Here is a 22,331-nt window from a genome sequence, read left to right on the forward strand (position 1 = left end):
CTGACAGTACAGAGCTCCCTCTACCCTCCCTGACAGTACAGAGCTCCCTCTATACTCCCTGACAGTACAGAGCTCTCTCTACACTCCCTCTGACAGTACAGAGCTCCCTCTACACTCCCCCTGACAGTACAGAGCTCCCTCTACACTCCCCCTGGCAGTACAGAGCTCCCTCTACACTCCCCCTCACAGCACAGGGCTCCCTCTATACTCCCCCTGACAGTACAGTGCTCCCTCTACACTCCCCCTGACAGTACAGAGCTCCCTCTACACTCCCCCTGACAGTACAGCGCTCCCCCTACACTCCCCCTGGCAGTACAGATCTCCCTCTACACTCCCTCTGACAGTACAGAGCTCCCTCTACACTTCCCCTGACAGTACAGAGCTCCCTCTACACTCCCACTGACAGTACAGAGCTCCCTCTACACTCCCCCTGACAGTACAGAACTCCCTCTACATTCCCCCTGACAGTACAGAGCTCCCTCTACCCTCCCTGCCAGTACAGAGCTCTCTCTACACTCCCCCTGAAAGTACAGAGCTCCCTCTACACTCCCTGACAGTACAGAGCTCCCTCTACACTCCCCCGACAGTACAGAACTCCCTCTACATTCCCCCTGGCAGTACAGAGCTCCCTCTACACTCCCCCTGACAGTACAGAGCTCCCTCTACACTCCCCCTGACAGTACAGAGCTCACTCTACACTCCCCCTGACAGTACAGAGCTCCTTCTACACTTCCCCTGACAGTACAGAGCTCCCTCTACACTCCCCCTGGCAGTACAGAGCTCCCTCTACACTCCCCCTGACAGTACAGAGCTCCCTCTACACTTCCCCTGACAGTACAGAGCTCCCTCTACACTCCCCCTGACAGTACAGAGCTCCCTCTACACTCCCCCTGACAGTACAGAACTCCCTCTACATTCCCCCTGACAGTACAGAGCTCCCTCTACCCTCCCTGACAGTACAGAGCTCCCTCTACACTCCCTGACAGTACAGAGCTCTCTCTACACTCCCTCTGACAGTACAGAGCTCCCTCTACACTCCCCCTGACAGTACAGAGCTCCCTCTACACTCCCCCTGGCAGTACAGAGCTCCCTCTACACTCCCCCTGACAGCACAGGGCTCCCTCTATACTCCCCCTGACAGTACAGTGCTCCCTCTACACTCCCCCTGACAGTACAGAGCTCCCTCTACATTCCCCCTGACAGTACAGAGCTCCCTCTACACTCCCACTGACAGTACAGAGCTCCCTCTACACTCCCCCTGACAGTACAGAACTCCCTCTACATTCCCCCTGACAGTACAGAGCTCCCTCTACCCTCCCTGCCAGTACAGAGCTCTCTCTACACTCCCCCTGACAGTACAGAGCTCCCTCTACACTCACTGACAGTACAGAGCTCCCTCTACACTCCCCCGACAGTACAGAACTCCCTCTACATTCCCCCTGACTGTACAGAGCTCCCTCTACACTCCCCCTGGCAGTACAGAGCTCCCTCTACACTCCCCCTGACAGCACAGGGCTCCCTCTATACTCCCCCTGACAGTACAGTGCTCCCTCTACACTCCCCCTGACAGTACAGAGCTCCCTCTGCACTCCCCCTGACAGTACAGAACTCCCTCTACATTCCCCCTGACAGTACAGAGCTCCCTCTACACTCCCACTGACAGTACAGAGCTCCCTCTACACTCCCCCTGACAGTACAGAACTCCCTCTACATTCCCCCTGACAGTACAGAGCTCCCTCTACCCTCCCTGCCAGTACAGAGCTCTCTCTACACTCCCCCTGACAGTACAGAGCTCCCTCTACACTCACTGACAGTACAGAGCTCCCTCTACACTCCCCCGACAGTACAGAACTCCCTCTACATTCCCCCTGACTGTACAGAGCTCCCTCTACACTCCCCCTGGCAGTACAGAGCTCCCTCTACACTCCCCCTGACAGCACAGGGCTCCCTCTATACTCCCCCTGACAGTACAGTGCTCCCTCTACACTCCCCCTGACAGTACAGAGCTCCCTCTGCACTCCCCCTGACAGTACAGCGCTCCCTCTACACTCCCCCTGGCAGTACAGAGCTCCCTCTACACTCCCCCTGACAGTACAGAGCTCCCTCTACACTCCCCCTGACAGTACAGAGCTCCCTCTACACTCCCCCTGACAGTACAGAGCTCCCTCTACACTCCCCCTGACAGTACAGAGCTCCCTCTACACTCCCGCTGACAGTACAGAGCTCCCTCTACACTCCCCCTGACAGTACAGAGCTCCCTCTACACTCCCCCTGACAGTACAGAGCTCCCTCTACACACCCCTGACAGTACAGAGCTCCCTCTACACTCCCCCTGACAGTACAGAGCTCCCTCTACACTCCCCCTGACAGTACAGAGCTCCCTCTACACCCCCCTGACAGTACAGAACTCCCTCTACATTCCCCCTGACAGTACAGAGCTCCCTCTACACTCCCTGACAGTACAGAGCTCCCTCTACACTCCCCCTGACAGTACAGAGCTCCCTCTACACTCCGCCCTGACAGTACAGAGCTCCCTCTACATTCCCCCTGACAGCACAGAGTTCCCTCTACATTCCCCCTGACAGTACGGAGCTCCCTCTACACTCCCCCTGACAGCACAGAGCTCCCTCTACACTCCCCCTGACAGTACAGAGCTCCCTCTACACTCCCCCTGGCAGTACAGAGCTCCCTCTACACTCCCCCTGACAGTACAGAGCTCCCTCTACACTCCCCCTGACAGTACAGAGCTCCCTCTACACTCCCCCTGACAGTACAGAGCTCCCTCTACACTCCCCCTGACAGTACAGAGCTCCCTCTACACTCCCCCTGACAGTACAGAGCTCCCTCTACACCCCCCTGACAGTACAGAACTCCCTCTACATTCCCCCTGACAGTACAGAGCTCCCTCTACACTCCCTGACAGTACAGAGCTCCCTCTACACTCCCCCTGACAGTACAGAGCTCCCTCTACACTCCCCCTGACAGTACAGAGCTCCCTCTACACTCCGCCCTGACAGTACAGAGCTCCCTCTACATTCCCCCTGACAGCACAGAGTTCCCTCTACATTCCCCCTGACAGTACGGAGCTCCCTCTACACTCCCCCTGACAGCACAGAGCTCCCTCTACACTCCCCCTGACAGTACAGCGCTCCCTCTACACTCCCCCTGGCAGTACAGAGCTCCCTCTACACTCCCCCTGACAGTACAGAGCTCCCTCTACACTCCCCCTGACAGTACAGAACTCCCTCTACATTCCCCCTGACAGTACAGAGCTCCCTCTACACTCCCTGACAGTACAGAGCTCCCTCTACACTCCCCCTGACAGTACAGAGCTCCCTCTACACTCCCCCTGACAGTACAGAGCTCCCTCTACACTCCCCCTGACAGTACAGAGCTCCCTCTACACTCCCCCTGACAGTACAGAGCTCCCTCTACATTCCCCCTGACAGTACAGAGCTCCCTCTACACTCCCCCTGGCAGTATAGAGCTCCCTCTACACTCCCCCTGACAGTACAGAGCTCCACCTACACCCCCCTAATAGTACAGAGCTCCCTCTACACTCCCCCTGACAGTACAGAGCTCCCCCTACACGCCCCCTGACAGTACAGAGCTCCCTCTACACTCCCCCTGACAGTACAGAGCTCGCTCTACACTCCCCCTGGCAGTACAGCGCTCCCTCTACACTCGCCCTGACAGTACAGAGCTCCCTCTACACTCCCCCTGACAGTAGAGCTCCCTCTACACTCCCCCTGACAGTACAGAGCTCCCTCTACACTCCCCCTGACAGTAGAGCTACCTCAGTCCTCTGGGATTGGAGGATTCCAAAGATTCAGAAATCCTTTGGGTGAAGAAATTTCTCCTCATCCCAGACCCAAAATGGCCGACTCCATCCCAAAATGGCCGACTCCATCCCAAAATGGCCGACTCCATCCCAAAATGGCGGACTCCCTTATCCTGAGACTGTGTCCCCCGTGTTTTAGATTCCCCGACCAGCGGGCAACAACCTCTCAGCGCCCAACCCTGTCAAACCCCTTCAGAATCCTGTTCGTCTCGATGGGATCGCCTCTCATTCTTCTGAACTCCAGAGAATCACAGAGGCCGATCTCGTGAACCTTCGCTCTCCCGCCTCCGATGTGAGCCAATCCTTTCTTAAACGCGGTGACCAAAACTGCGCACGCTGCTCCGGATGCGGTCTCGCCAAAACCCTGCAACAACTCAACATTCCTGTCCACCAATCCCCTTGCGATAATGGCCACCGTGACCTTTGCCCTCCTCGTTGCTTGCTCCACCTGCAGGCCAACCCACACCTCATTGGTACCAGGGTCGTCAGGGAGAGAGTAAAGGTTCTCAAGGAGACGACTTGGTCGAAATGTTTGAGGGACAGGAAGGTTCAGTGGGAGTCCCATGCCCAACGTGCCGCCCCGTATGCCTGTCGAACCCACTGGGGCCAGCGACGATGGGGGTCAAGCTTACCGGTGGTACGGTTCTGCCTCGATGTTCCGATGGCATTCTTGGAATGGCCCCAGAGGGTCCAAAATGGCCCCGCAGTAAGCCGTGCTGTTGATCACGCCTAGCTGATCGTCGGTGCATGCCATCAAAAATCCAGTCTCAGGCTCGGGCCCAGTGTCTTCGCCAACGACTTCACGCCTGAGAGAGAGAGAGAGGGAGAGAGGGGGCAACTTAGCAACGAAATCAGAGACCGACATGCCAAAATGACAGACTGAGCTGGATTCGCTGCGTGTTCCCGGGGGGGGGGGGCGCGCCGATCGCCACACTCCCGCCGCTTGTCGGGGTGCGCTGCCGGTGGGAAGCGTGAATCGCACCCTCGGCCAGGAGCTTCACATCCTGTCCCGTGGGCCCGAAGTGGCCGTGATACTCCGGAGAGTTGTACAACTCAGAGGGAGGCCTTTCGGCCAATGCTGACTCGACCAAAGAGCCAGAAATTACCCCCTCCCCCCTCCCCGAGGATTGAAATGATCGGGTGCCAGAACCCAAGGGGAGAATGCCGCACCGAGTGTTTCTTCCTGTGGTAAAGTTGCCAACAGTTCCTCCCGGCAAAGGATCAACCAAACGGCCCACTCCAATCACTTGAATCCTGGACGTCGAATCTCTTTCACAACATTGGTACGTCACAAAGCACTTTACAGCCAATGAGGTACCTTCTCCTGAGGCGTGGTTGCCATGGAAAACACGGCGGCCATTTTGCGTGCGCTGGTTCCCGTGAACAGAAACCTGGTGGCCTCCTTTGGCACTCGTTGGCTGAGAGATGACGATTGGCTCTGGTGGCGAGGAAACTCCCCCCTCCCCCCTCTTCCAAAGACTTCCATGGGGACCTTTCACATGCGCCTCAAGGAGGGCGGTGGGGTGGGGAGAGACAAGAAAGACGGCGCCTCTCACAGGAAGACCTTCCGACGGTCCTGCCCTCGATTCACGGTCTCCTGTCTTCTGCGGGTCAGAACCAAGGCTTGAGATGCTACCATCAGCCAATACAGAGTACTGGGCCAATGGTAAGATTCTTGGCAGTGTGGGTGAGCAGAGAGATCTCGGTGTCCATGTACATAGATCCCTGAAAGTTGCCACCCAGGTTGAGAGGGTTGTTAAGAAGGCGTACGGTGTGTTAGCTTTTATTGGTCGAGGGATTGAGTTTCGGAGCCATGAGGTCATGTTGCAGCTGCACAAAACTCTGGTGCGGCCGCATTTGGAGTATTGCGTGCAATTCTGGTCGCCGCATTATAGGAAGGACGTGGAAGCATTGGAAAGGGTGCAGAGGAGATTTACCATGATGTTGCCTGGTATGGAGGGAAGATCTTATGAGGGAAGGCTGAGGGACTTGAGGCTGTTTTCGTTAGAGAGAAGAAGGTTAAGAGGTGACTTAATTGAGGCATACAAGATGATCAGAGGATTGGATAGGGTGGACAGTGAGAGCCTTTTTCCTCGGATGGTGATGTCTAGCATGAGGGGACATATCTTTAAATTGAGGGGAGATAGATTTAGGACAGATGTCAGAGGTAGGTTCTTTACTCAGAGAGTAGTAAGGGCGTGGAATGCCCTGCCTGCAACAGTAGTGGACTCGCCAACACTAAGGCATTCAAATGGTCATTGGATAGACACATGGACGATAAGGGAATAGTGTAGATGGGCTTCAGAGTGGTTTCACAGGTCGGCGCAACATCGAGGGCCTAAGGGCCTGTACTGTGAAGTCCCGCCGGCGAGATTCAAACCACCTCTCTTACCGGCGGGACAAGGCGGCGCGGGCGGGCTCCGGGGTCCTGGGGGGGGGGGGGGGGGGGGTGTACTACGCTGTAATGTTCTATGTTCTATCATAGAATTTATCACAGAATTTACAGTACCGAAGGAACTGTGTTCTATAGCAGTGAACTCGCCAACATTGAGGGCATTTAAAAGTTTATTGGATAAACATATGGATGATAATGGCATAGTGTAGGTTAGATGGCTTTTGTTTCGGTGCAACATCGTGGGCCGAAGGGCCTGTACTGCGCTGTATTGTTCTATGTTCTATGTTCTATGAAGGAGGCCATTCAGCCCATCGAGTCTGCACCGGCTCTTGGAAAGAGCACCCTACCCAAGGTCAACACCTCCACCCTATCCCCATAACCCAGTAACCCCACCCAACACGAAGGGCAATTTATCACGGCCAATCCATCCTAACCCGCACATCTTTGGACTGTGGGGGGAAACCGGAGCACCCGGAGGAAACGCACGCAGACACGGGGAGAACGTGCAGACTCCGCACAGACAGTGACCCAGCGGGGGAATCGAACCCGGGACCCTGGAGCTGTGAAGCAATTGTGCTGTCCACAATGCTACCGTGCTGCCCCACGTTCTACAAGGCCCTATGTTCTAGGCGGTATTCGTAAGAGGAGCCAGGGAGTTCTTACCGGCGCCCTAGACCAACATTTAACATCTGCACCTCCCCGCCGCCCCCCCACCCCTCACTCCACCCCCACCCCAAACCTTACCCTAAAAAAAAAACAAAGATCTGCCCACCACATTGCAATTCGTGGGACCTTGCCGTGCGCCGGTTGGCTGCCACATGTTCCACCTTGCAAAGCGACTTCATTGGCCGTACGCACTGGGATGCGCCCGAGGTCTTGAAAGGAACTGGATAGGGAGAGGTATTTTTTTCCTGCGCCGCTAAGCGCCTCCCCCGCCCGCTGTACCCCGCCGACTATCTGGTACTCACTTGTATCTCCTCGTGTGGGGTTGCTGGGGCCGCCTCCTTGTCCAGTCATCGTCATCGTCATCATCATCATCATCATCATCATCGTTGTTGTCCTCCTCCTCCCTGTCTTCCACTTTCCAGCTGTTCCCGAACACGTTCACGTTGGAAACGCGCGTGCCATCCGGCAGGGTGAAGTCATTCCTGAACCTCCCGTCATAGTTACCGCACAGGCCCAGGACTTTCCTCTTATACAGGCTGGGAATGATAATATCTGGAAGAAGATAAAAGGTTTGGGTGACGGGGCACCGTCATTCATTGGGTGGGGTGCGGGCGTCGCTGACAAGGGGCGAGATTCTCCGACCCCCCGCCGGGTCGGAGAATCGCCGGGGGCTGGCGTGAATCCCGCCCCCGCCGGTTGTCGAAGTCTCCGGCACCGGATATTCGGCGGGGGCGGGAATCGCGCCGCGCCGGTTGGCGGGCCCCCCCCCCGCTTGATTCTCCGGCCCGCGATGGGCCGAAGTCCCGCCGCTAAAATGCCTGTCCCGCCGCCGAGAATCAAACCACCTACCTTACCGGCGGGACAAGGCGGCGCGGGCGGGCTCCGGGGTCCTGGGGGGGGAGAGCGCGGGACGATCTGGCCCCAGGGGGTGCCCCCACGGTGGCCTGGCCCGCTCATCGGGGCCCACCGATCCGCGGGCGGGCCTGGGCCGTGGGGGCACTCTTTTCCTTCCGCCTCCGCCACGGTCTGCACCATGGCGGAGGCGGAAGAGACCCCCCTCCACTGCGCATGCGCGGGGATGCCATCAGCGGCCGCTGACGCTCCCGCGCACGCGCCGCCCGGCAATGTCATTTCCGCGCCAGCTGGCGGGGCACCAAAGGCCTTTCCCGCCAGCTGGCGGGGCGGAAATCAGTCCGGCGCGGGCCTAGCCCCTCAAGGTGAGGGCTCGGCCGCTCAAGATGTGGAGGATTCCGCACCTTTGGGGCGACGCGATGCCGGACTGATTCGCGCCGTTTTGGGTGCCGGTCGGCGGACATCGCGCCGATTACGGAGAATCCCGCCCCAGAATCCCGATTGGGCTGACAAACATGCAAGTTACATTCGCGCCACACAGATCCACAGGCAATGACCATCTCCCACAAGAGAGGATCTAACCATCGCCCCTTGGCATTCAATGGCATTACCATCGCTGAATCCCCACTATCAACATCCTGGGGGTTACCATTGATCAGAAACTGAACTGGACCCAGCCACATTAATACTGTGGCTACCAGGGCAGGTCAGAGGCTGGGAATCCTGCGGAGAGTAACTCACCTCCTGACCCTCCCCAAAGCCTGTCCACCATCTACAAGGCACAAGTCAGGAGTGTGAGGGAATACTCTCTACTTGCCTGGATGAGCGCAGCTCCAACCACACTCAAGAAGCTCAACACCATCCAGGACAAAGCAGCCCCGCTCGATTGCTCCCCCCTTCCACAAACATTCACTCCCTCCCCCACCGACGCACAGTGGCAGCCGTGTGTCCCGTCTACAAGGTGCACGGCAGCAACTCACCGAGGCTCCTCAGGCAGCACCTTCCAAACCCACGACCTCTACCATCTAGAAGGACGAGGGCAGCAGATACCTGGGAACCCCACCACCTGGAGGTTCCCCTCCGAGTCGCTCCTCACCCCGACTGGGAAATATATCGGCCGTTCCTTCACTGTCGCTGGGTCGAAACCCAGGAACTCCCTCCCTGACAGCACAGTGGGTGTACCTACACCGCAGGGACTGCAACGGGTTCCAGAAGGCGGCTCGCCCACCACCTTCCTGAGGGGCAATTAGGGATGGGAAATATTGGCCTCGCCAATGACGTCCTCGCCCCGTGTATAAATAAGAAGGTGGTCGTGAGCTCACCTCTTGAACCGCTGCAGTCAGTGGGGTACAGGGGCCTCCACTGGGCAGATGCCCGATCTCACTGCCGCGTTGGAACGCTTGAGATCCAAACGGCGGCCGAGGTCACGCTTCCCGCCAGTATTTACAGAATTCCCTTCTATCTACTCTGGGTGGGAAAGGCCAGGTTCGTCAGCCGTGCTGCACCGTGCCAGGAGGGCGCTGGGGGTCACCCACATGCCGGTGCGAGCGGGCGTAAGCTGGCGTTCTTCAAGGACAAAATGGCGGCCCTCGGTCTCCCGTTGCCCATGGCGAGAAAATATCCCGGGCTAATTAATCAAAGACCGTTCCCTCTCTGGTCAGAGTGGGGGTTTGAAGCCGGGGCTTCAGGAGCTGGACACGTACCCTTGACCCGTCACGCAATGGCCGCGCACCAACCCCCACCCTGACCTGAGGCTATTGGCGACCGCTGCCCCCCCCCCCCCCCGTGGCTCCCCTTACCTGCGTTCTCCCTCCCGTCAAAGCTGACCGACAAGCCAATGTCCGTCTCCAGGTAGAGGGTCTTCGACTTCTGGTAGACACGGAAACCTTCACGCGATTTGTACGGGGGCATCACCCTTTCGTTGTCCAGCTGTGTCAAGGGCGGGGGGGGGGGGGGGGAGAAAACATTATTCTGACACATCGGCCTGGATGGAAGAGACAACTTGATTTGCAACAGCGAGGCGAGGGGACACGCCAGAGGATTCGGAAACCCGAATACGGCAAGCGGGGGGGTGGGTGCAGATTTTCCGGCCCTGTCCGCTGCTGGGCCCCGGAGGGCGGGGGGGGGGGGGTTCGATCGACCTTGCTCCGCGTCTCTGCAATTTAGCGCGGCCAATCCACCTACCCTGCGCATCTTTGGGTTGTGGGGGCGAAACCCACGCAGACACGGGGAGAATGTGCAAACTCCACACGGACAGCGACCCGGAGCCGGGATCGAACCCGGGACCTCGGCGCCGTGAGGCAGCAGGGCGAACCCACTGCGCCACCGCGCCGCCCCGGGGCGAGGTTATTAACGGGGCGCCTGTTTTGCACTGTGACAATGGCCGGAATCACTGTACAATGGCCTTCGTGACGCTGCCAAGCAAGGGAAGAGCGTCGGCAATGAGCGCCCAACCTCTCTCTGATGGATTGATTCCCCACTTACCCACTTCCCCCCCACACCGTAACCTCCCGCTCAATCCCCCAGGAAGCCTTGGGGGAGGAGGTGGGGGGGGTAATTAAGGGATTTCTGGGCCTGCGCAGATGGGGTTAAGATCCAGATCGGCCATCATCCCAATTGAAAAAAATTGGGCCCCGCGGCCCAACTTGTCCAGGCTGCCTAGTTTTTAACCACGAAGCCAGGTGGAGTAGGCCCGATGGGCCCAATGGCCTACTCCTGCTCCCACGTCGCCGGCTCCCCCCACCCCAATCCCGTTACGTCACAGGAACGACTCATTGGTCTCCCTCACCAGGAAGCGTCGCTTCTTGTGGAATTCGATGGAGTGGCCGTAAACATCGATGTAGACGGCAGACAGGTAGGAGACCTTCCTGTTGCTCTTCCTCGCTCGGTTCCTGCCTTCGATGTTGATTGGCTGCAGGGTCTCGGAGGGCTTGTCGGTGGTGACCAGCGTGTAGGTGCCCCTGCCCTGGAAGTGGTGCGACAGGCCGTCAAAGGTCAGATAGTGGGGGTCACCCGAGATCAGGCAGGCCTCGAACGCTGGCGGGGGGGGGGGGTCAAGCAGAACACAATTCCTTTACAATCACCATCTTTGACTTGAAGACAATGTTTGGAGTGAGGTGGGGGGGGGGGGGGGGGCGGAATTTTCCATTGGGCAGCGGTGGGATCTTGTGTTGAACGGTTCTGGGGGCTCAGGAGGGCGGGTACCCAGAGGGTCAGAGGTCGCGGAGAGTCGGCAGGGAGGGAGGTGAGGAGAGACGATTCCTTCGCCCGGCGAGCTGGAAGGAAGCAGATTCAATCGGAAATTTCGGAAGGTGGTGGCAGTGGGGGATTTTGCGGGGGGGGGGGGGAAAGGGTTTGGGGAGAGCGGAAGGGTCCAAGAGAGACTTACCCACAGGCCTGCACTTGTACTTGCCGCCTTTGCTCAGCGCGCAGACCGAGTTCTCGCCGCACTTGTGCCTCTTGCAGGTCAGGCGTCCCTTGGCGCAGGTACACTTTGTGTTACAGCGCTCATTCAGCCAACTATCCCCGGACTGTGAGACAGAAAAACAGAGAGGTAGCAGTCACCCCACCCCACACAATCTTAGAGCCAAACGCACGGCCTCCTCCCCGCAACAGAGTTAGAACATAGAACATACAGTGCACAAGGAGGCCTTTCGGCCCATCGAGTCTGCACCGACCCACTTAAGCCCTCACTTCCACCCGTAACCCAGTAACCCCTCCTAACCTTTTTGGTCACTAAGGGGCAATTTATCGCGGCCAATCCACCCTAACCTGCACGTCTTTGGACTGTGGGAGGAAACCGGAGCACCCGGAGGAAACCCACGCAGACACGGGGAGGACGTGCAGTCTCCGCGCAGACAGCGACCCAGCGGGGAATCGAACCTGGGACCCTGGAGCTGTGAAGCCACAGTGCGAGCCACTTGTGCTTCCGTGCTCCCTGCTTTAAAACCAGTAAGTGATTGGCTTTGAACACAATCTGGGCTGTCTCGGGGGGAACTATGCACAGGCTGGTCCCTCAGTGGGGACCATTCTCAGCTTTGACTCACCAAGTCATGGGTCCGAATCCCGCTCCGGCGATTCGAGGACACCCTCCTGGCTGATACAACCCGTACACGATTCTAGTCCGGTGTCTGTCAGGGACCCCCAGAAATAACCCTGGTGTATGGGGCCCGGTACTTAGTGAAAGTGATCAGGCGATTAACTCCTCTGCAATTGGTCGGATCTTGCTCTGGGTCGAATTGGAAGCCACGCGGGATCACAGGCCGAGATAAATTAGTCCACTTATGGGATTGCGGCCCGGCTAGTATTAGTAGCACATCCTCAATTGCCCCTTGGATGGAGCGGGCTGGGCTGGGCCATTTCAGAGGGCCGGATAAGAGCCAACCACATTTTGGCGGCACGGTGGGTTAGCACTGCTGCCTCACAGCGTCAGGAACCCGGGATCGATTCCGACCTCGGGTCACTGTCTGTGCGGAGTCTGCATGTCCCCCCACCGTGTGTGCGTGGGCTCCCTCCGGGCGCCCCGGTTTCCTCCCACAGCCCAAAGACGTGAGGGTGAGGTGGGGTTTTTAACAACAACCGATGATAGCTGTCACGTCCAGCCAACCCAGAAGGTCAATGGCGTTGGGACCAGTATCCCTATTTCCCCGTTTTCCCGTAACCTCCTTCCGGGAAAGGCTCAGCAGGAGGCATTGTCATCGCAAAGTCAGAGGGTTGTGGGTTTAAGTTCCACCCAGCTGCACTCGGCAACACTGGGGGGCCGCACTGCCTGGAGTTTGTGTCCTTCACCGCTTAAAAATAAGGGGGTGGCCCCTTTAAGACGGAGATGAGGAGAAATATTTTCTCTCAGAGGGGGGAGTCTCCGGAACTTTCTTCCTCAAAATGGCGGCGGAAGCCGAATCTTGGAACATTTTTAAGGTAGAGCTGGATTGATTCTCGATTAACGAGGGGGGGTGAAAGGTTATCGGGGGTGAAAGGTTATCGGGGGTGAAAGGTTATCGGGGTGAAAGGTTATCGGGGTGAAAGGTTATTGGGGATGAAAGGTTACCGGGGCGGGGTCGGCAGGAATGTGGTGTTGACGTCACAATCCGATCGGCCCCGATCGTGTTGATAGGGGGGGGGAGCAGGGCCCGAGGGGCCGAGTGGCCTCCTCCTGCTCCCGGTCCGGCGTCGGGTTGTCCGAGGGAGAGCGGGGCCTTACCTCGTGATAATCGCCGTAGTGGTCGACGCAGCCGCAGTCCGCCAACGCCACGCACCGGTCATCGCTCAGCACGTAGCCGCCGTCGCACTCGCAGCCTTCCACGCAGGGCCGGTCGCTCCCGCAGGTCGCGGGCGCGTAGATATCCGTGCAGGTCGCCGGGCAGGTCGAGGCGCACTCCGTGTAGTGGCTGTTCTGTTGGCAGGGCAGAGCTGGAAGGAGAGGATGGGGGGCGGGGGGAGGAAAGGTGTCGCTGAAAGGTGGCACTTCACAACAACACGACCAGTCGCAATTTGACGCCATAACCACAAAGGTTCCTTAATCGGCGTTGACAACACCAATTAACAGGACGGGCACCTTGGCCTGAGGCGAATCTCACCCTTGTGGTATTATCATATAGGCTGACAGAGCTCGGGCCTCAGGTCACAAAGGCCGCTGCTGAAAGGAGCTGGGGTTGGAAACATAGGTAATAGGCTATTTGGCCCCATCGAGCCTGCTCCGCCGGTCAATACGATCGTGGTTGGTCCGGTGTGGCCTCAACCCCGCTGTCCTGTCTGCCCCCCCCCCCCCCCCACACACACACACACACAACCCTTCCCAATCCATCTCGGGGGGGCAATCAGGGAGGGGCAGCAGAACGCAAGCCTAGCCTGCGACCACCCGGATCCCGTGAACGAACGGCGGGTGGGGTGGGGGTAAAATAAATGAGGAATCTGTCTAACTAGGCCTTGAAGATATTTCATGACCCTGGCCCCCCCCCCCCCGGGAAGAGATTCTCCCAATACTGACAATCCTGTGCCAGATGAAAGGTTACCCCCCCACCCCCTCTTAAACGGGAGAACCCTTACCCACCACCACGGGACAGCCGGCAGGATTTTAATCCAATTAATAAAATCTGGAATATTGAAGCGAGTGTCAGCGACGGCGACCGGGAATATCGATTAGGGGTTTAAATCCGGAACCCCCCCCAAAGCGTTAAGGGGGCCAGGGGTCAGTTGGGGATTTGTACCGGACCTTCAGGGGCAGGGGACAGAAGTGGGGAAGTGGAAGTTTCGGGGGTGAATGGCCTCCTCTTGTTCCCCCGTACGCCGTGCAGGGTTTGGCACGGGCGGAGTCAGGCCTGAGGCCCTCCCCCCCCCCCCACCCCGGGCTAGGCAGCCCGCCGACGCTCGCGGCTCGCGCGGGAAGTGGGCGCCACCTCCTGGCCGGGGGGGGGGGGGAAGGGGGCGATGAAGAGGGCGAGGAATTTTAAGGGGCAGCGGCGGGGCTGGGGTCACTTACGACAGAAGGTGCTGTTCCGCCACTTGAGGTCGACGCCCTCGCTCCTGCACGCTTCGACGTAGGACTGGAAGTTGTTGCACAGGGTGGAGGTCATGCCGGCGTACATGCAGAGGTCGTAGACGCAGCTCGCGATGAACGGTGCCGGCTTCACCGCACTGTGGCATTGCTGGTACTTGGCCGATAACAGCTCCTCGCACCGGGCCCTCCATCTGGCCTGCTCCTCGGGCCTACACGGGGGATCCAGGTCCTCCCGGTCATCGGACTGGCAGCTGAGGGGCAAAACCACAAAAGCCTGAACAATGAGATGCACAAAGCCCTGTCCCACACTGCACTCAGGATATTAGGGCGGCACGGCGGGTTAGCACTGCTGCCTCACATCGCCAGGGAGCCGGGTTCGATTCCGGCCTCGGGAGATTGTGCGGAGTCTGCACGTCCTCCCCGTGGCTGCGTGGGTTTCCTCCGGGTGCTCCGGTTTCCTCCCACAGTCCAAAGATGTGTGGGTTAGGTGGGGTTACGGATATAGGGCGGAGGAGTGGGCCTAGATAGGGTGCTCTTTCAGAGGGTGGGTGCTGACCCAATGGGCCGAACGGCCTCCTTCTGCACTGTAAGGATTCTACGAGCCATTGGCCCAATGGGTCACCCTTGTGGTATTATCACAAATGTAAGAACTGCAAGCGTTAATGAAATGTCTAGACCAGCCACTGGAGGGAGCTGGAGTTACAAGTGTATAAGACATTGATGCTAAGCCTCGTGGGGGAGAGAAGTGAAGGAGTTAGCAAGAGTGCAGACTGAAGGAAAGATAGTGTGAGTGAGAGCAGATCATAGTTTATCATAGTGTAGAGATTAGATGTAGGTGAGCGTAGATTATACGTTAATTATCGACTGTATTATTTAGGAGTGCGTGTCGAATCCAAATTAGTAGCGTGAATAAATTTACAGCTTTGTTCAAGTAAAGAGTAACAAATAAGTAAATCAGCATCGCATGGTCGCATTGCTGCTTGTGGGATCTTGCTATGCACACGTCAGCGGCTGCGTTTTTGATGTTCCGGAAGTGATCACGTTCCAAAGACACAGAGGGCCGTCTGCCGGTTGGAAAAGAGCTGCGGGGCGTGCTGGGACGTGGCAAGGCGCTAACGAGACCGGCGGCCACTGCTTCCGCCCTTCACTCACCCCGGTCCCTCGCCTCCTCCGACCCGCCAACTGTTGCCGAACTGGGTGACATTTCTTGCAGGCAGCCCGTCAGGCATCAGGAGCTCGTCGGCGCCATTGTTATTCAGGTTCCCGCACATCCCGCACATCTGGAACAGGGAGAGGGGTTAGCGGACGCGGCCCCGAGCGGCCCCTTGCGCGAGGGGGTAGGGGAAGAAACGTGGTGGGTCGTCGCGTAGGAGGACACCGTTCGGCCCATCGGACCCCACCCTGGGCTCCCGGCCGTCAGTCCCACCCTCCCGCTCCCTCCCCGCGGCTCTGCGAGTTTAATTCCTCCTCAGGCGCCCGTCCAATCTCCTTTTGAGGTAATTCTGTCTCTGCTTCCCGGGACGCCCGGGGCTCATCACCTCCTTCTCGAGGGGCAACTAGGGACGCGCAATTAATGCTGACCCAGCTCGCGACACTCACACCTTGTAAGTGAACTTTACAAGCGTTGAATTTATGGAACAGCATCAGGCCATTTGACCCACCTACTCCATGCTGGTGTTAACGCTCCATACCAGCCTCTACAGCCATCCCCCATCCCCATATCCTTCTATTCCTTTCTCATGTCCACATTCTCCCCACTCCCTGTGGGAGCGAGTCCCACATTCTCCCCACTCCCCGTGGGAGCGAGTCCCACATTCTCCCCACTCCCTGTGGGAGCGAGTCCCACATTCTCCCCACTCCCCGTGGGAGTGAGTCCCACATTCTCCCCACTCCCCGTGGGAGCGAGTCCCACATTCTCCCCACTCCCCGTGGGAGCGAGTCCCACATTCTCCCCACTCCCCCTGGGAGCGAGTCCCACATTCTCCCCACTCCCTGTGGGAGCGAGTCCCACATTCTCCCCACTCCCTGTGGGAGCGAGTCCCACATTCTCCCCATTCCCTGTGGGAGTGAGTCCCACATTCTCCCCACTCCCTGTGGGAGCGAGACCCACATTCTCCCCACTCCCTGCGGGAGCGAGTCCCACATTCTCCCCCACTCCCTGTGGGAGCCAGTCCCACATTCTCCCCCACTCCCTGTGGGAGCCAGTCCCACATTCTCCCCACTGCCCGTGGGAGCGAGTCCCACGTTCTCCCCACTCCCCATGGGAGCGAGTCCCACATTCTCCCCACTCCCCGTGCGAGCGAGTCCCACATTCTCCCTACTCCCCGTGGGAGTGAGTCCCACATTCTCCCCACTCCCCGTGGGAGCGAATCCCACATTCTCCCCACTCGCCGTGCGAGCGAGTCCCACATTCCCCCCACTCCCCGTGGGAGCGAGTCCCACATTCTCCCCACTCCCCATTCGGAGCGAGTCCCACATTCTCCCCACTCCCCGTGCGAGCGAGTCCCACATTCTCCCCACTCCCCGTGGGAGCGAGTCCCATATTCTCCCCACTCCCCTTGGGAGCGAGTCCCACATTCTCCCCACTCTCCGTGGGAGCGAGTCCCACATTCTCCCCACTCCCTGTGGGAGCGAGTCCCACATTCTCCCCACTCCCCGTGGGAGCGAGTCCCACATTCCCCCCACTCCCTGTGGGAGCGAGTCCCACATTCTCCCCACTCCCTGTGGGAGCGAGTCCCACATTCTCCCCACTCTCCGTGGGAGCGAGTCCCACATTCTCCCCACTCCCTGCGGGAGCGAGTCCCACATTCTCCCCACTCCCTGTGCGAGCGAGTCCCACATTCTCCCCACTCCCCCTGGGAGCGAGTCCCACATTCTCCCCACTCCCTGCGGGAGCGAGTCCCACATTCTCCCCACTCCCCGTGGGAGCGAGTCCCACAATCTCCCCACTCCCTGTGGGAGCGAGTCCCACATCCCATAAATGACTAAAAACAAATGGACTCCCTTCACAAATGGAAACAGTCTCTCTGCTCCTATTGGTCGTCCACCAACAAGCCCTCTCCTTCTGCCCGGGAGTTTGGTGAGGTTACTGAAGGTGCCGCTAGCTCGACGGGAAGGTATTTTGGCATGAAGAGTGCAACAAACCCTCGGGTTCGGTAGCACCCTCCCATCTTACAGATGTGTCGCCGAGGACAGGAGTAACCCCTCTCACCTTTCCAAAGTATGTGTTCGGCAGCTTAATCTCGAGGTGGTGGTTGCCGTCGAACCTGACCACCAGCCCGAACTTGGTCTCCAGGACGGTGTAGATGCCACTGGAGTAGATGTTGAACCCCCTCGTGTTGTCCTCATACGGCGTCCTGACCCTCTTGTTGTCCAGCTGTAAGACAAGAAGGGCCTGTGATCACTGGGCGCACCGTGCCAAAACCGCCTGCGGCAAATTGCCAACGCAGAAGCGAACCTCTCAGCTCATTGCGACAGTCCTAGCTCGCTGTTAGAACAGTGTTTGACTGGCCGATCGAGGTCCTCTCTCTCTCTCTCTCCCTCTCCTTCTCTCTCTCTTTGCCTTCTTCTGTTTATTTCCTTGTACGGTGGCCAGGCGGGGCAAGAGGCGGTGGCAGTCCGCAAGACCCCGCAGGTCAGTTGAGTGTCCACAAGGGTGCGCCGGCCATTCCGCATGCCCTCGCTGCAATGACGGCCACTTATTTAGCCAGTCGCTGTTGGGCCTGACCGTGCCTGGCGCTGAGGGTTCTTCCAGGTGTGAGCGCCTACGGGCAATTCGACTGCGGGAGGCATTGCGGCCAGGCCCGATCCTGACTACGGGCGCAACGGCGGGTGCGAGCTCAAGGCTGATGAAGCCAAGGCTACAGCCATGCTCCCCCCCCCCCCCCCTGCCCGCCAGGTCAAGGAGACGCGAGCGCCCAAACAAGCTCCCCGAGAGCAGCGGCCGTCCGGCGGGACCTACCAGGAGCCTCCTGCTCTTCTGCATGGTGACGCGCAGTCCATAGACCTCGATGTGGACCTGGCTGAGGTAGGAGGCGTAAGGCAGGCCGCGCTCCTCGTTCGTGCCGCTGACCGCGAAGGGGGTGACCATGTCGGCGTCGCACACGGCGGCCAGCTGGTAGGTGCAGGTGCCCAGGAAGGTGTGCATGGCGTTGTCGAAGGTGTAATAGTGCGGGTCCCCGGACACGTGGCAGGAGGCGAAACCTGCGGGAGGAGGCACAACGGCAGACAAAGATTATGGGCATTAGTGACGTCAACCATTGTCCCGCTCCTTTACAACAGAGTACTGACCCGGAGCACCATCAGAGAGGTAGCATCCAGGGAAAAGGGATGTCGGGGGTGGGGGATGTTATAGCCACTGTTGGCCTTGGTGTCAATTGAAATATTTCAGATTCCAGCATCTTCATGTCCCCACTCATAGTACTTCTATTCATATCAACTCAGAAAATATTGACATATTACCCAGGAATCCTCTGTAAATACTGACATATTCCCCCAGGGACCCCCTGTAAATACTGACACACTCCCCGGGGACCCCCTGTAAATACTGACACACTCCCTGGAGACCCCCTTTAAATACTGACACACTCCCCGGGGAGCCCCTGTAAATACTGACACACTCCCCCCGGGGACCACCCCCCGGAAATACTGACACGCTCCCCGGGGACCCCCTGTAAATACTGACACACCCCCGGGGACCCCCCTGTAAATACTGACACACTCCCCGGGGACCCCCCTGTAAATACTGACACACTCCCCGGGGACACCCTGTAAATACTGACACACACCCTGGGGACTCCCCTGTAAATACTGACACACTCCCCGGAGACCCCCCTGTAAATACTGACACACTCCCCGGGGACCCCCTGTAAATACTGACCCACTCCCCGGGGACCCCCTGTAAATACAGACACACTCCCCGGGGTCCCCCTGTAAATACTGACACTCTCCCCGGGGTCCCCCTGTAAATACTGACACACTCCCCGGGGACCCCCTGTAAATACTGACACACTCCCCGGGGACCCCCTGTAAATACAGACACACTCCCCGGGGTCCCCCTGTAAATACTGACACACTCCCTGGGGACTCCCTGTAAATACTGGCACACTCCCCGGGGACCCCCTGTAAATACTGACACACTCCCCCGGGGACCCCCTGTAAATACTGACACACTCCCCCGGGGACCCCCTGTAAATACTGACACACTCCCAGGGGACTCCCCTGTAAATACTGGCACACTCCCCGGGGACTCCCCTGTAAATACTGGCACACTCCCCGGGTTCCCCTGTAAATACTGACACACTCCCCGGAGACCCCCTGTAAATACTGACACACTCCTCGGGGACCCCTGTAAATACTGACACACTCCCCGGGGACCCCCCTGTAAATACTGACACACTCCCCGGAAACCCCCTGTAAATACTGACACACTCCCCGGGGACTCCCCTGTAAATACTGACACACTCCCCGGGGACCCCCTGTAAATACTGACACACTCCCTGGGGACTCCCCTGTAAATACTGACACACTCCCCGGGGTCCCCCTGTAAATACTGACACACTCCCCGGGGACTCCCCTGTAAATACTGACAAACTCCCCGGGAACCCCCCTGTAAATACTGACACACTCCCCGGGGACCCCCTGTAAATACTGACACACTTCCCGGGGACCCCCTGTAAATACTGACACGCTCCCCGGGGACCCCCTGTAAATACTGACACACCCCCGGGGACCCCCCTGTAAATACTGACACACCCCCGGGGACCGCCCTGTAAATACTGACACACTCCCCGGGGACCGCCCTGTAAATACTGACACACTCCCCGGGGACTCCCCTGTAAATACTGACACGCTCCCCGGGGACCCCCTGTAAATACTGACACACCCCCGGGGACCCGCCTGTAAATACTGACACACTCCCCGGGGACCCTCGTGTAAATACTGACACACTCCCCGGGGACCCCCTGTAAATACTGACACACTCCCCAGGGACCCCCCCTGTAAATACTGACACACTCCCCGGGGACCGCCCTGTAAATACTGACACACTCCCCCGGGACCCCCTGTAAATACTGACACACCCCTGGGGACCCCCCTGTAAATACTGACACACACCCCGGGAACCCCCTGTAAATACTGACACACTCCCTGGGGTCCCCCTGTAAATACTGATACACTCCCCGGGGTCTCCCTGTAAATACTGACACACTCCCCGGGACCCCCCTGTAAATACTGACACACTCCCCGGGGACACCCTGTAAATACTGACACACTCCCCGGGGACCCCCTGTAAATACTGACACACTCCCCGAGGATCCCCCTGTAAATACTGACACACTCCCCCGGGGACCTCCTGTAAATACTGACACACTCCCCGGGGACCCCCTGTAAATACTGACACACTCCCCGGGGACCCCCTGTAAATACTGACACACTCCCCCGGGGACCTCCTGTAAATACTGACACACTCCCCGGGGACCCCCTGTAAATACTGACACACTCCCCGGGGACCCCCTGTAAATACTGACACACTCCCCTGGGACTCCCTGTAAATACTGACATACTCCCCGGGGACCCCGCTGTAAATACTGACACACACACCGGGGACTCTCCTGTAAATACTGACAAATTCCCTTGGCAATCCCTTGTAAATACTGACACACTCCCCGGGGACCCCCTGTAAATACTGACACACTCCCCGGGAGCCCCCTGTAAATACTGACACACTCCCCGGGGACCCCCCTGTAAATACTGACACACTCCCCGGGAACTCCCCTGTAAATACTGACACACACCCCGGGGACCCCCTGTAAATACTGACACACTCCCCGGGTCTCCCTGTAAATACTGACACACTCCCCGGAGACCCCCTGTAAATACTGACACACTCCCCGGGACCCCTGTAAATACTGACACACTCCCCGGGGACCCCCCTGTAAATACTGACACACTCCCCGGGAAACCCCTCTAAATACTGACACACTCCCCGGGGACCCCCCTGTAAATACTGACGCACTCCCCGGGGACCGCCTGTAAATACTGACACACTCCCCTGGAACTCCCTGTAAATACTGACACACTCCCCGGGGACGCCCTGTAAATACTGACACACTCCCCGGGGACCCCCTGTAAATACTGACACATTCCTCGGGGACGCCCTGTAAATACTGACACACTCCCCGGGGACCCCCTGTAAATACTGACACACTCCCCGGGGACTCCATGCAAATACTGACACACTCCCCGAGGACTCCCTGTAAATACTGACACACTCCCTGGGGACCCCCCTGTAAATACTGACACACTCCCCCGGGGACCCCCTGTAAATACTGACCCCCCCCCCCCCCCCCCCTGGGAACCCCCTGTAAATACTGACACACTCCCCGGGGACCCCCTGTAAATACTGACTCACTCCCCGGGGACCCGCCTGTAAATACTGAAACACTCCCCGGGGACTCCCTGTAAATACTGACACACTCCCCGGGGAACCCCTGTAAATACTGACACACTCCCCGGGGACCCCCTGTAAATACTGACACACTCCCCGGGGACCCCCCCTGTAAATACTGACACACGCCCCGGGGACTCCCTGTAAATACTGACACACTCCCCGGGGACGCCCTGTAAATACTGACACACTCCCTGGGGACTCCCCTGTAAATACTGACACACTCCCCGGGGACACGCCTGTAAACACCGACACACTCCCCGGGGACCCCCTGTAAATACTCACACACTCCCCGGGGAACCCCTGTAAATACTGACACACTCCCCGGGGACCCCCTGTAAATACTGACACACTCCCCGGGGACGCCCTGTAAATACTGACACACTCCCCGGGGAACCCCTGTAAATACTGACACACTCCCACGGGACCCCCTGTAAATACTGACACACTCCCTGGGGACCCGCCTGTAAATACTGACACACTCCCTGGGGACCTGCCTGTAAATACTGACACACTCCCCGGGGACTCCCTGTAAATACTGACACACTCCCCGGGGACCCCCTGTAAATACTGACACACTCCCCGGGGTCCCCCTGTAAATACTGACACACTCCCCGGGGACCCGCCTGTAAAT

General features: G+C 58.5%; 1 protein-coding gene across 1 annotated transcript in view; it reads right to left on the minus strand.

Moving 5' to 3' along the window:
* The window catches only part of LOC140404730 (zonadhesin-like), a 120,685-nt gene that overhangs the window by 24,759 nt on the left and 73,595 nt on the right, over positions 1-22,331 (minus strand). The window contains exons 17-26 of the mRNA XM_072493414.1: positions 18,212-18,453; positions 17,462-17,626; positions 15,403-15,530; positions 14,233-14,501; positions 12,955-13,163; positions 11,143-11,284; positions 10,543-10,790; positions 9,554-9,683; positions 7,205-7,454; positions 4,474-4,647 (exon numbers count right to left, since the gene is read on the minus strand). Coding sequence (XP_072349515.1) covers positions 4,474-4,647; positions 7,205-7,454; positions 9,554-9,683; positions 10,543-10,790; positions 11,143-11,284; positions 12,955-13,163; positions 14,233-14,501; positions 15,403-15,530; positions 17,462-17,626; positions 18,212-18,453 — 1,957 coding nt within the window. The remainder of the gene's footprint in view (positions 1-4,473; positions 4,648-7,204; positions 7,455-9,553; positions 9,684-10,542; positions 10,791-11,142; positions 11,285-12,954; positions 13,164-14,232; positions 14,502-15,402; positions 15,531-17,461; positions 17,627-18,211; positions 18,454-22,331) is intronic.

The sequence above is a fragment of the Scyliorhinus torazame genome, chromosome 31 (genome assembly GCF_047496885.1).
Source record: "Scyliorhinus torazame isolate Kashiwa2021f chromosome 31, sScyTor2.1, whole genome shotgun sequence".
NCBI lineage: Eukaryota > Metazoa > Chordata > Chondrichthyes > Carcharhiniformes > Scyliorhinidae > Scyliorhinus > Scyliorhinus torazame.